Below are 14,526 nucleotides of genomic sequence, written 5' to 3' on the forward strand. Positions count from 1 at the left end.
AACTGTCATGGCCTCACAATGCAACACCTCTCCCTTCTTTAAAAATCTACATCTAGTAAAAATTAGCTCGACATTCTTATTACGTAAAATAAATCCAACATCTCCAAGTTGATCCCCCCACTAAATCATCACAATTCAGTTTGAGTCCCCAAGAGACACGAGGACCAACTACTCTACCGAGAATTAAGCTCGAGCTAGTTATTTTATGAAATACTATATGAAAATATGTCACCATAATTATCAAATTTTGTGGGTTCAAAATTTATGTAATATATTTTGATGGTAAAAGCTTAATAATTTATCGTAAGGTCTTGGATTCAAATCCTGCTTTGTCATAATACCCTTTGAGAGAAGAAAAAAAATATATTTTTAAAGCTTCCATGATTTTTTTTCCAAAATAGATTACTGTCATTTTTTATTTTTTTATTTTTGGCAATCAATTAAGTCAAGTTTTATAGATATTTCCATAAATTTTTTGGTAACCAAATTAAGCCAATTAGAAAACGAAATGAAGATTCACTGTTAAATGCCAAAGCCAGAACACAAGAAATTGGACGCTTGAAACTTGAAATTTGCAACTTATATTCCTGGAAGAAATGAACGTCGCTGGCGGAGACTTCTGCCAGTTATTATGAATAATATCAAGATACAGAGCGAGAGAGAGAGAGAGAGAGACAGAGAGAGAGAGAGAGAGTTGCAAAGAATCAAGGCAACCACCGAATGCCAATCCGACTAGTGTAATTGCTGCCTTCAATTCTATTGCCCGAGAAACTTAAAGCTCCTCACTCCCTCTAATTAGAGGAGCACAAGTCCATGCCTCTAGTTGACAACAGAACACTGCCTCCTGATCACACCTGCTGAGCCAGTGAGGACACCGATGTTTCCCATGCTGATCATGGAGTCCCCAAAATCCTTGAAGAATTCCGGCTCTGAAGCACCGGCATGGCTCAGGACGTATGCCTTTGTCAGGGGATGCTGCAGGAGTTCCGCATCCGAATGGAAGAGACCCCTCCGCTTTGCCACCAGCTTGTAGTAGTCGGTGTCGAATGTCCTGAAGCTCCCGGGATCCATCTCCACAAAGGTGACAAAGTCGTTGGGTTTGCAGATCGTCCTCAGTTTTGCCAGGTAGTACTTGTCGAGACTGGGATCGACGTCGGTGGGGGTGGCCTTGCCGGTGAAGTTGTACAGGCGGGAGTTGAAGGCTGCGCAGTGCGAGATCCCGATCGTGTGCCCGCCTAGTTATCGGACATGAATGTTCAGATCCATGCAGCAAACCAACAACCATGTATATACCATTGAAATCCAGATACGAGTTCTTTCTGGTCCCTGAAATTGACTGGAGATCATGATGTACCTGATAAGACGACGAGGTCCTTCACGCTCAATCCTTGGGCTGCAAACATGGAGATCAGGGTAGTGATGTTGGCAGTGGGTGGTGGCAGCTGTCGGGTCTCGTTGGCAATGGATACCACGCCATCCCTACGGCCAGTCGGCACAGGCCAAAATGGCCCTTTGCTCTGAATGAAGATAGCCACCGTTAGTCAACCAATCGTACCTCGAGATCCACTCTCTACCTTTTTATTTTACTTCAAGAAACCCCCAAAAAAAAAGCTGCACTGTGTCTCATCCTACCAAAACCACCGCATCCCTCGCCACCAAAGCTAAGATGTCAGCGCAGGACACCACCCCCGGACAAGCTTTCTCCAGTTTAGCCTTCACTCTGTCGATGACGCCATAGCCTCTGAGTGAAAGATTCGGACGTGCGTCCTTCTCAGCTACATTGCCCGTCGTGGAGTTCAACAGGACCGAGCCATCGCATCCCTGCATGCACAAAACCAATTCATCGTGAACTCATACACTCCGTTAAAATGATGGTTCAACTCTTCAGGTGCGAAGGAACATACCCTCACAAAACAGTCGTGGAAGTGCATCCTCAAGAGAGGGCCAGCAAGGCTGGGTGCGACCTCGATGATTTTGGTCATCTCCTCGAACACGATAGCTTCCGCCTGAGGGCATGTCTTGCTGTAGTAACCAACGCTCAACCCTTGTGCGTCCGCCGACCCCGAGAGCGCAAGGGAAAGAGACAGAGCGGCCAAGAGCATCAAGAGAGCCTTAGAAGCCATCTTAGGAAGCAAAGGTATTGAATTGGCTCTGTGATTCTGAGACCATGGAGGAGGATACGGAGGTCGGTCTTATATAGAGTCTCATGAGTCCTCCAGCTAGCTTCTGAAAAGGTCTCTTCTTTGCTTGTTTCTTCATTAATCTTCATCTGTCTCGCATACCGTTGAGATTCTTCTAATTAACTTATCCAGTGGAGTGCGGTAAGTACAGCAAAGGAGGTCCCACAAACCGTTGTGGAAGGGTTGACTTGACTATGATGGGGAAATCAGTAGAGATTGAATCCATTGTGAGTTTATATACCATGATAATCCTGTAGATCGACGACTCTGATATTGAAAGCCAAATTAACAATAGCAGACAAATCAAGCAGGCAAGCTCTTGACTCGTAACATTTCCGTTCTCCGTAGATAAAGATTCAACTTGCAAAAGCATCATTTTTGAAATATTCCAAATCGCTGTCAACGCAGAATAATGGCACGAACATGCAAATTAGAAACTTTGAAGTAAACCGCATCATTCATAAGCGGGCATGTGATGTTAGTATACTAATCACGATTCCGACTCTTATGCATGTGATGTGTCGCCGAGCGGTCAAATTACGTGAGTGAGTCATGCGGGGATGATGCACGTTTTATAGGGATCACAGCACTATCTAAGGTTGGCCACACTATAATCTTGCGACTGTGCTCTTATCTTGTCCCGTCATTAAGCCACGAGTGCTAGCTTTCAAAAGACTTCTGTGAGTAATCATATCCTCTCAAAAAATTACTGCACATAGTCGCTCGGCAGGGGTAAAACTTGGAGAACCATGGGAGGCCCGAGAGCTCTACATCAGATGATGAAGAACAGCTACTTGTGCCTTGTCTTCCTGCTGCTGGGACGGGTTAAAGATGACGCATAAAATAAATTAGGCTTGTTGGATGTATACAACTTTGCTCTGTCGATTGGTGATATGCAACATCAGTAGCTGTGTGTGTCATCCTTTTTAAATATTATGGATCACATGCATTAGAAGTTTCTGCATTCTAAAACATCATAGAATAAGAAAAGAAATCAACTACCGATTGCATAGTTTTCTAAGTTGGTGAAAGCCCAGTTGGATCTGCCAATGCTTGGATGGATCTCATTAAATGACTCCATTTGTCATATATTTGAGTTAATATGCTGATAAATGACAAATCAAATCTAATGCAACCTTTGGATCAGATAAAGTATGTCGGTTAAGACAGAGGAAGGTGGGAGAGGCGGCCGAGAGCATGTTAGCGAGCCACAGAATAAGGTTGTTCCTCTCCATCACACCAAGTGCAGCTCTAAAATACCAAGACAGTTGTTCCAATATGGCTTTCCAAGTACGGTTCTATACTAAATTCTCAGAATCGAGTGTTTAGGCCTATTTGTCCCCAAGAACTTTAGCTCAATCATGCCGGTAATGCTGCATGAGGACGCATGGAATCCGAGCAAATTGAAGAGTAGTACAAGTTAGCTTATTTCATTTAGATTGTCAATTAGTTGGCGTAGGCCAAGCTGACTCTTCTCCAGCCTAATCCAGAAACCACCGATTTCGATCGAAAAACTTTGTTTGCTTACTGACCAGTTGGATTGGATTGCATAGGGTTTAACTGTCATGAGACGAGTAAATTCGGCAATGATTTTAAGTGTGCTTATTACAGTTTTGCTGCCTTTGGGCTCGATCATGCTTCTCGAATAACATCTAAATCCACAAAGAAGTAGGAGGAGGACGAATTAGTCTTTCGGTCATTGCCATTCACAACATGCTGTTCTATCATGTCGTTTCTATCATGAAAAGTCCATTCCTCTTCAGAACTTGTGGCCTGTGCAATGCACAACATGCTGTTCTATCAGCAGACTCTCTGCCGCTCGTTCAGCATATGCTGTACATAGAAACGACAACAAACCTTGGCGAGACAAGTGCGTGTGTGATTCTGCATGTGAGATGGTACTTTTTCCTGTGCCATGCATGGAGCCAACAAGCAGCAGCAGATCGAAGGCCAAGTAGCTCTCGGTGCTTAACGTACGAAGCAAAAGACCCAACGAAGAACATAAACCATGCTGAAGCTTATCTCTTCGTTCGTCCCAATTCCTTTCCTTTCCTGAGAAGTTGCTTGATTTACTCTTGTTTGCTCACCGAGGCGGCAAAACCATGTTGACTTGCAAACGAAGATTTGAAGCCAAAAAAATTCTACATCATCGCTGGCCATGTGACTAGTTTGCTTGCATCTCTCTGATTGACTGAATTTGAGGTTTCAACTTGAATGTCCCTCCAATTATATATAGTTAGTCAAAATCTCGTGTGTGCTCACTCACCACAGATTAAGGATGTAGCAAAGTGTGTTTGTATTTTTAAGCCAAAAAGTCAACTCCTAACGATAATAGGAAAAGAAAAGTCAAAGGATATGGCTCACCTAACTCAAAATTAATGGAAGGAAAGCTGTGATGATAACGTGCGTGCCACACGATTCAGCACTCGATCACTTGTCTTCCAAAGTTCCCATACAAGTGCACAGCATTGAGTAAGCAAATTGTGGAGTTGACTTGGAAGATGCTAAATTAAGAACAAGTTGTTGCGATATTGAGATTCAAATCAGAGCAAAATAAAAAAAAAGTAATTGGATATACACACTGAATAGGGATTTGAAGGGAAAAAGGTTGTCAGTAATTATGTCGATTCTATAGATTAGGACATTGCAACGCTGATAGATGTATTGAATTAATTAGCTTGATATGAAATTGTTCATGATATTGTACAACAAATGGGATTCGGGAATATCGTTGCAGTTTCTTCAATATCCATTTAGCATGAAATGGGCTGTCTGTGGGCTCATTCGAGAGTAGACGTAATCTTTCCTTTTCTACTGTTTACGGGATCCAAATACCAGTAACTAACATAAAAATCATAGGAGCTCAACAACTGTAATATATCATTAATTACACTTTGAATTTTCAAAGGGAAAGTACTGACTCCATGAGTTGTTTTGAGTCGAGCTACAATCTAGATGAAATGAGTACAGATCGTAAAAAATTACAATCAAATAGGACATCAAGATTTACATGAAAAATTCCTTAAACATGAAAGGTAAAAATCATGAGGTAGCCCAGAGAAAATTTACTATAAAAATAATAAATATATATATTTCAAAGTTTCTTGTCCAAAACCTAAACAACAATCACAAAAGAATAACTGGGATACAAGGATTATATTACTGTGCACAATATCCAAAATCTCCCCAAGTGAGTACAGCAAGAATCCACTATCAATCTAATCTAACCTAAGATAAAAACAATGCCGGGATGATTGAGAACAACCTATACGTTGTCTTTGTTTTCTTTCATTTCCTTATCTTTTTCTGAATCACGTTGCTATAGTTTTTCAGCCCTATTCACAACCACCACTACCCCCTTTTTTTTGCCCTAGTTGCCACACCTCTTAGTTAAAAGAGTTAGGGTTTAGGTTAAATAAGAAGAGAGAGTTATGGCTAAGTGGGATGTGGGTTATTAAAGCCCACTATGGGTTAAATAATGGGCCATATACCCTACAACCTTCCTCTTTAATCCATAAGGGACGTTGTCCCATGACTCTTCACTGTGAAGCCATACCGACCAACTGTCAGCATTTCTCTTGCCCTTCTTTCAGTAAGATCTTTGTCAATATGTCTACTCCGTTATCATCAGTGTAAATTTTCTAAAGTTGCAAATGCTATATTTCGAATCCAATGATATCTGACATCTATATGCTTTGACTTGGAATGAAAAGTTGGGTTCTTACACAAATGGATGATGCTATGGCTGTTACAATGCATTACATAGTTTTCTTGTTTTAGCCCAAATTCTTGTAAGAATTCTTTTATCCATAATATTTTTTTACAAACCTCTATAACTTAAACAAACTTTGGAGGTCCCTCTGAGATATCTAAAGATCTACTTCCCTGCTGCTCAGTACTCTTTGCCTGAATTTGTAAGAATTTGCTAGTAACACCCACTACATATGCGATGTCCGGTCTCGTATATACCACCAATCTCCAAAGTATTAGCAAATAGAATGCAAAAGGTAATACACAAGATCATTAGCCCAAATCAAGCTGCTTTCATCAAAGGGAGAAGTATACATCATAACATTTTGCTTGCTAATGACTTGGTCAAAGATTTGCACTCAAAAGCAAGAGGGACAAAAATCTATTTTAAAGCTGATTTACGAAAAGCCTTTGATTCAGTTAATAGGAAATTTATCTATAAGATGCTCCTCGATATGAACTTTCCACGGCAATGGGTTAATTGGATTCAATCTTGCCTGGAAACTCCAAAGTTTTTGATACTCTTTAATGGCTCACCTATTGGTTTTTTTGGGAGCACGAATGACATCCGACAAGGTGATCCACTCTCTCCATATCTCTTTACTATTGCGATGGAAGGACTTAGCTGTATGTTGGAACACGCAGTCTTAAATGGCAGCATTAACGTACCCATTGCTGGTTCTATTCATATATCACATATAACATTTGCAGATGATTTACTTATCTTTCTCCAAAATAAACCAACTTTAGTAAAGAACCTGGCTACTATTATGAATGACTTTGGTATGGTTTCTGGACTTCAGTTAAATCATGCGAAAAGTAAAGTATATATGAGCCCTTACGTTGAGGATAAGATCTTTATTGCACAAACTTTGAGGGTTAGTGAGGGAAGCTTGCCAGTTCCTTATTTGGGTCTCCCACTCATATCCACAGGCATTCATAAAACCCACTGTCAGCCTATCTTGCAAAAAATAAAGAATAGAATCTCTTCTTGGAAAAATAGGTTTCTATCAAAAGCAGGATGACTCGAACTCATCCGTTCGGTATTGCAATCCTATTCTATATATTGGTGTAATGCATTTCTTCTGCCTGCTGGACTTCTCCAAGATATTGAATGGTTATTAATGAACTTCTTCTGGAATGACACAAATGATAAGGCAATGCATATGGTAAATTGGGATAGCATTTGCAAACCGAAAGATGAAGGGGGGCTAATTGTTAAAGCATAATGAACCTTTTGCATTTTATCATTCTCTTCATCACTTGATAGACTTTGTTTTGAGCACAACTTGAAGTGACTTGAACAAGAAGAACCAATTGGCTTTGCATTGCTTATACTAAATCTTTCTAATATCTTCTCGTTGTATTTCTCATATGACAACCAAATCTTCTTATTTTTTCTGTCATGAAAAATCTGCATGCTTAGTATTTGTTTTGCTAGCCTCATGTCCTTTATTGCAAATGAGTCACTCAGTTTCTTATTCAACCTGTTAATTGTAGATATATCTTTCCGAATGATAAGCATGTCATCAACATAAAGTAAAAGAATAATAAAATCGTCATCAAACCATTTGATATATACATAATGATCTAAAGTCATTCTTTTGTATCCATTTTAGTCATAAATAAATCAAACTTTTTGTACCATTGTCTTGGAGTTTGCTTTAACCCATACAAGCTCTTTCTCAACTTGTAGATAAAATTTTCTTTACCTTTGACTTTGTAGCTTTCTAGTTGTTCTATATAATTTTTTTTCTCCAAATCATCATGAAGAAAAGTTGTCTTCACATCCAACTACAAACCTCCAAGTCTAGGCTAACAACAGTACAAAGAGCAATACAAATAGAAGATATTTTATAATAGGAGAAAAAATCTCTTCAAAGTCAATACCTTTCCTTTGACCAAAGGCTTTCACAACCAATCTAGCTTTGTACTTTAGTTGAGAACAATATTCTCGAAACTTCAACATAAAAACTCACTTGTTCTTCAAGGCCTTCATTCCTTTTGGTAGTTGCACCAAATCATATATGTGGTTCTTCTACAGAGCATCCATCTTTTCCTGCATAGCAACTAACCACTTTTTTTTTCTGCTCACTTTCAATTGCTTCCTAGTAACTCTCTGGTTCACCTACATCAGTAAGCATTAAATACTAATCTATAGAGTATCTTTTGGAAGGTTGACGTTGTCTAGAAGATCTTCTCAATTGAGGTTATGCGGGAAGTTGCTCCTCAACTTTTTCTTACTCAACATGTCATATAGGTAGATCAACATCAGGCTCTACACCATCTTTTTATACATCTTCCCTATCACTTTGATATACTAAAGGAATAATTGGGTCACAATATACTAATTATTCTATACAAGTCTTGGCTAGTGCCTCCTTCAAATCCTCAAGGGTTTAATTATCAAAGAAGACCACATCTTTACTTTTAAACACCTTCTATTTTTTTGGATCCCAAAGCTTGTAACCAAACTGATCATGTGAGTAGCTAAGAAAAATACATTCTTTTATCTTATTATCCAACTTGGAACTCTCATTGTTTGGAATTGTGCAAATGCATGATAACCAAACACTCTCAAATGCTTGTAGAAAATATCTTTCCTTGACTATATATGCTTTGCAACATCACCATCTAAGGTTGTATAGGGTGACAGGTTGATCACATTAGTTGTAGTCCTTAAAGCCTCATTCTAAAACTTTTTGGGTAGCTTGGCTTGTGAAAGCATATATTTGATCTTTTCCATGATGGTGCAGTTCATCATCTGTACAATTGTATTGTGCTGAGGTGTATCAGGAACTATCATCTCATGTTGGATGTCATGTGATCTGTAATAATCATTAAACAATCCTGTATACTCACCACCATTATCTGATCGTATGTATTTCAATTATCTTTCTGTCTCCCTTTTTGAAACTTTTTAAAGATATTAATAACTTGATCTTTAGTCTTCATAGCATAGGCCCAAACTTTCTTGGAAAAGTCATCTATAAAAGTGACAAAATAAAGTGCATTATTGATACCAGGAATATTAATAAATCCATCATGAGTTTTTTATCCTTAGAGGACCACATACATCTGTATAAATATGGTTCATGTATTTTTCTAGACAACGTAGAACTAATAAATGAAACTCTGTATTGTTTACCAACTAAATAATCAATACAAGGGTTCAGACATATACCTCGTAAGTCTAACAATACCTCTCTCTTAGAAAGAACTTGTAGCTCATTCTCACTCATGTGTCTCAATTGCCTATGCTATAACTCCATGCTAAAGTTTTTCTCTATAGCATTCAACTGCTCATCACAAGCTTTGGCCTACAATCTATACAAACTTTGACATTTCTTTCTACTAGATACACTAAGAGAACCCTTACTAAGCTTCTATTGCCCTTTGTGAAATTTGCTATCAAAGTTTTCATCATCTAGTCTTCCAACTGAAATTAAATTTAGCTTGAAGTCAACTACATGCTCCACATCCTTATGCACCAACTCGTAGCTAAGGTTGGTCTTTATGTGGATATCACCCATGTCGATGATATTTGTCATATTATAGTTACTCATCTTGACAACATCAAAATTTCTAGACCTGTAGGTAGTAAATAACTCTCTCCATGGTGTAGCATAATAATAAGCACCAATATCAATCACCTATTCGAGATCTTGACATAGACAAGAAAAAATATCATCAGAAGGAGATAAAATAAAAAAATCACCACCTTATAATGTAGCTGTGGTATTATATTTTGACTTTGTATGCTCAACTTCCTTTTCTTTTTTCTTACTTTTCAGCGTACATTGATTCTTATAATATCCTTTCTCATCATAATTATAACAAATAATATCTTTTTTTAATCTTGATTTGCTTCTACCCATGCGTGAACTACTTCTATCCTTGGATTTTAACCTTCCTCTGTTCTTTAAGATAAGTGCTTGTGAATCAATTTGTTACTTGACTTATAGTGACAACATCATCTAACGCAGAATATTTGAGGGAAACCATTAATGTCTCACAATTTTCTAATAATGAACTAAGAAGTAACAATGCCTGCAACTTATCATCAAGAGACATTTTCATAGAGGATAACTAGTTAGTGATACTTTGCATTTCTTTTAAATACTAAACAATAGAAGTGCCATCTTTATACTTTAGGTTTATAAGTTTTCTGATCAAGAAAGCTTTGTTGCCAATTATTTTTCTTTTATAGAGACCTTCTAACTTTTTTTAAAGAGAGTATGCAGATCTTTCAGTAGAAACATGATGAAAGACACTATCATTGAGCTACCGTCGAATAAACTCGATTATTTTTCGGTATAATCTCTTCCATTCATCATTTGTCATAATTGTTGGTTTTGTACTATTTTCTTGCAAAGGTCCATACAAATCTTTGCAATATAAGAGATCTTCCATTCTTGATTTTCATATCATCCAATTGTTTTCGTTTAAACTAATCATGCGAGAAATACTATTGACCTCCATGTTCGAATATAAAAATTAAATCACTAAAACTTACTTTAGTACCACTAAAAAGAGAATTTGGTATATGAATAAATACTAATAGGCCATAACATACAACAGAATTAAACAGAAATCAAAATCAAATAGGACTACCAAAATTTATATGGAAAACTCCTTCAACATAAAGGGTAAAAACTATGAGGTAAATTAGAGAAAATTCACTATAAGAATAATGAATATACAAATCTTAAAGTCTCTTGCCCAACACCCAAGCAACAATCACAAAAAAAATAACTAAGATATAAGAATTATGTTACTGTGCATAATATCCAAAATCTCCCCAAGTGATCACAACAATAATCTACTATAAATATGATATAACATGATATAAGAACACTACTTGGATGATTGAGAACAACCTCTACGTTGTCCTTGTCTTCTTTTCTTTTCTTCTTCTCTTATTTTTCTGTCATTTCTTTCTCTTTTTTTAAACCATGTTATTGTAGTTTTTCAATCATATTCACAGTTGTTGTCCTATCCACCATACCTCTTAGTTAAAAGAGTTAGGATTTATATTAAACGAGAAGAGAGGATTATGACTAAGTGGGCTGTAGGTTATTAAAGCCCACTGAATAATGGGCCATATGCCCAACATTAAGGAATCCCTCTACCGAATAATGTTTGAAGTATTTTCGATATGTAATCCGAATTTTCTTGCTATTGCGAGGGTACGAGATGCAATAACAAGAAAATAATGATTATAAGTTGTAAATAATTAAAAGACTATTATGATTTGGTAGCAAAGAAGCAGGCTTCTAATTCAAAAAGGGAGAAAAAAGAATGGCAAAGTGTTTCTCACATCTATAACAGATTCCTCGTGGGTGGATAAATTTTACGTACATTCGAAAAATTATGCTGCCTTTTAAGTTAATTACTGTCGCTGATCCTGAAGGATCCGTTCGTGTTTCAGAAAACTTTGGCTTAATAGGCTGCGCTCGCATGAGATTAGCAGGTCCCCAAAGTGTAAGGTGGTAGTTGGTGGTATCATATCCCATCGTTTTCTCTTGCATCATTTTGACCAGATGATCCAGAAAAATTAGTCTTAGCGATCCAATGGAAATAACATTGTCAAGTAAGTCATCCACCTCGAATGAATTTGGTCACAAGTATGGCGACGTCGACATGCACAAACTTGATCCGATAAATAAATACCAACTGGTTAGACTTTATGAACCTTAGCGATTCGTGGCCAATAAGAAATAAAAGCACGGAGATGACAACAATTTTTTAGCTTCTTTGCTTGTCGGAACAAAGGTTATGAATATTAGTCTCGCGATGAAAAACAAAAAATTCCAATGTAGATAATATTGGTTGATTAAAGGTATCAGCTAGCTAGCTTAGTTGACTTTAATCTCATCTTCCTCGCTTTCCGCTGACCTTGGAAGCCAGAAAGGTTTGAATTCAGAGCGGCTGAATCATTCATTCGCCTTCCTTTCCTCTGTTTCCTTCTTTCCTTTTCTAAGGAAACAAAAGATTTCTTCTTGGCCTCCCTTCCGTTTGTTCTCTATATGTCACCCAATTAGCCGTTCGTTCTATCGCAGCATCCACACATCCTGCCAAGGAGCCTCATCGACACACACCTGTCCATTCTTCCACCACACCGTTCCCACCGAAGAGAAAAGAGTAGAAACAAAAACTAGGAATTATGTATGATGATAATAACAACACAACAATCCCTGCCTCAGCTCTCTCATTCCAGTCTCAGTCGCGTACGAATAACCCATTGGCTTTTTTGCCTATATGTCCATTTCCTTCGCTTGCTGCTAATTGTTGCGTTCATTCGATTGAACAGGAAATCTTACCTATTCAGCAAAAAAGAACCCAAGTTGGGCCACTCCATTCTTTATTCTTAAGCATTCCTTTTTCTGTCTACAGACATGAATGGGGAGTGAAGAAGAATACTCACCTGCTTTTCTTTTCCTTCCTTTTCGCTCCATCCTCATCCTATCCTTCCTTTTGACTTGGCGTTAAAGTTAGTCCATCGTGTATACTCTTTTGCAGCGTTTCAAAGACACCTTAAAACGTTTAATCGAGTCTCTTCATCACGGCGTAGCGAAAGAAGCAAGCAAAATCTCACTCGGAGAAGCCAAAGCCATGGCCACGGAAACCACGCACTCGGTGAGTCCTCCTCAATTTTCTGTTTCTTTTAGCTCCGAGCTTGCCGCTGTTCCACCATATACTGTTGTATCCATCAAACTTACTGCCACTAATTCGATTCGTCCTCCCAAGAGTTCTTCCGAGCTCGCATCCACGCGAGAAATGAAACCGAGTGCTTCGGAAACGGAGACGTCCGACAGCTTCGTTGCTGTTGACATCGACGAGCTCTCTCAGCAACTCATGGCAAACATCAAGGATCGTTCCAGCTCAACCCCACGAGTTGTCTCGGTATATATGTTTCTTTCCTTTCTTTTCTCTGTGATTTCATGTCGATTTCGTACAAGATTTGATTCTTCGGAACTGGTTTCTGAAGGTGATGAAGAAGAATCTTTCAAGAAAAGGATCACAAGGCAGCGGCGCCGAGCGAGAGAAGAATAAGACGGAGCAACGAGACCATCATCAGGGCACCGGTGAGTGTATCGATCACCAACTCGTCCGGGTCGAACTGAGCGAACGTCACGCCCACCGTCGTGTACATGTTCACCCTCTAGACGGTTAACTCTGATTGTGGTAACACCCGATAAATACATGCGCAGGGGACAAGTTACCTTTTTCAATACGCGTGGAGACCGACGAGGAGGCGGCGTCGCTTTATCGTGTGTCGGGCCCAGCAGCGGAAGCGGGGCGATGGAGGCGGGTCGGCCCTCGGCGGCCTCCCTTGCCGTGGCTCGACCCCAACCGAGTCGTAATCGTATTCGCCACCTTGTAAGTTTATTGCAGGTGTTATTGTTATTGTCCCTTTCAATAGCCTGAATGTTAAGTCAAACAATGTCTTCATCACCCTCTTAATTAAATTATAATCGTCCAATTATAATTTCGCGTATGACCTGAGCATGCTCGAACGCCAATCTTTTGTGACGATAACGATAACATTGAGTATAATTTATTACTATGTGATGTTAGTGGTAGATAGATGGTCATTTTATTTGAGAAATACTAGAGCAATCTTGATGGCTTGGATTAAATGACACAAAGGAACGAAACAAACTTGATAGAACCCCAGAGGAATTATACATAGATTGATCTTTGAGGGGATCAACCTTTGGAACACTATAGGGGTTCCAGTCTCTTAGAAATCGACCATATGATTGTAATTATAGATAAATCTTTTTCCAAAGAGATGGAGACTACATACTTATATAGGGCTCCAAACCCTAGTCTTAGAGGTTGCTTCCTAAGTGAGTTACCCATTTTGCCCTCAACCTTAGCCGATCGATCCAATAAAACGGGGGCGATGGCTAGGAAGCTCAAAGGCTCAAATATAAATCATAGTCACTTTTCTTTATAGGATATATGCGGCTAGGTGGGATTTATTACAATCTCACAGGGTTTTTATTAGCTGCTTCTTAGTTAAGTAGGTCCCAACCCTACTAGGGTCCTATCAAGCCCGCCCTCGTCAAATCAACCTTGTCTTCAAGGTTAAGGTTCCATGAACTCAAAGAACCGGGTCTTCAGCTCCTCATATGATTCTCATGTGGCGTCTTCGAGTGGTAAATTATTCCAATGCACTAGTACTTTAGTAGAAGGATATCGACGGCGCATCACGATTCTGCGGTTGAGGATGGCTTATGGTTGGGCTTGAATATCTCCATCATCAGTGGTGTTAGGCAGTTGGATCTAGGGTGACTCGTGTTCTCCCAACTTGCGCTTAAGGCATGACACGTGGAAGACAGAGTGAATTTTGGCATCCTCAAGCAATTTAAGTCTGTACACCACGGCTCCAATATGCTCTATAATCTGATAGGGCCCATAAAAACGTGGGGATAGATTCATGGAGGCTCGTGTGTTGATGAAGATTTGCTTGAATGGCTGTAGGCGAAGATAGACCTAATCTCCTACTGAAAACTCTCTTTCGTTTCATCGTGTGTTGGCTTGCTGCTTCATTCTAGCTTGAGCGATAGAGAGATTATCTTTTAGC

At 38.9% G+C, this 14,526-nt stretch overlaps 2 protein-coding genes across 5 annotated transcripts in view; one reads left to right on the forward strand and one right to left on the reverse strand.

The window, feature by feature from the left end:
- Positions 1-565: 565 nt before the first annotated feature.
- LOC135676702 (peroxidase 1-like) lies at positions 566-2,175 on the reverse strand. Its single transcript, XM_065188157.1, has 4 exons — positions 1,905-2,175; positions 1,633-1,821; positions 1,355-1,517; positions 566-1,235 (listed from the first exon to the last, which is right to left on the reverse strand). The coding sequence occupies exons 1-4, from the start codon at positions 2,121-2,123 to the stop codon at positions 820-822; spliced, it is 987 nt and encodes a 328-aa protein (XP_065044229.1). The 5' UTR covers positions 2,124-2,175; the 3' UTR covers positions 566-819.
- Positions 2,176-12,036: 9,861 nt separating this feature from the next.
- LOC135584905 (uncharacterized) overlaps positions 12,037-14,526 on the forward strand; it is a 34,679-nt gene continuing 32,189 nt past the window's right edge. For 2 of the 4 annotated variants that reach the window (XM_065190166.1, XM_065190165.1), the window contains exons 1-4: positions 12,170-12,569; positions 12,681-12,836; positions 12,922-13,018; positions 13,145-13,313. In XM_065190166.1, the coding sequence (XP_065046238.1) occupies positions 12,546-12,569; positions 12,681-12,836; positions 12,922-13,018; positions 13,145-13,313 (446 nt within the window). In that variant the 5' untranslated portion in view covers positions 12,170-12,545. The other 2 variants (XM_065190164.1, XM_009407371.3) reach the window with 2 other exon arrangements.

This window comes from Musa acuminata, chromosome BXJ1-6, assembly GCF_036884655.1.
Source record: "Musa acuminata AAA Group cultivar baxijiao chromosome BXJ1-6, Cavendish_Baxijiao_AAA, whole genome shotgun sequence".
NCBI lineage: Eukaryota > Viridiplantae > Streptophyta > Magnoliopsida > Zingiberales > Musaceae > Musa > Musa acuminata.

What these genes read in the sequence shown, in the direction of transcription:
- LOC135676702 (XM_065188157.1), bottom strand. Translation starts at nt 2,123, where the DNA reads ATGGCTTCTAAGGCTCTCTTGATGCTCTTGGCCGCTCTGTCTCTTTCC. An exon ending in TCCACGACTGTTTTGTGAGG is followed by an intron (nt 1,822 to 1,904) that starts GTATGTTCCTTC and finishes TTGTGCATGCAG; the next exon opens with GGATGCGATGGCTCGGTCCT. An exon ending in CGAGGGATGCGGTGGTTTTG is followed by an intron (nt 1,518 to 1,632) that starts GTAGGATGAGAC and finishes ATCTTCATTCAG; the next exon opens with AGCAAAGGGCCATTTTGGCC.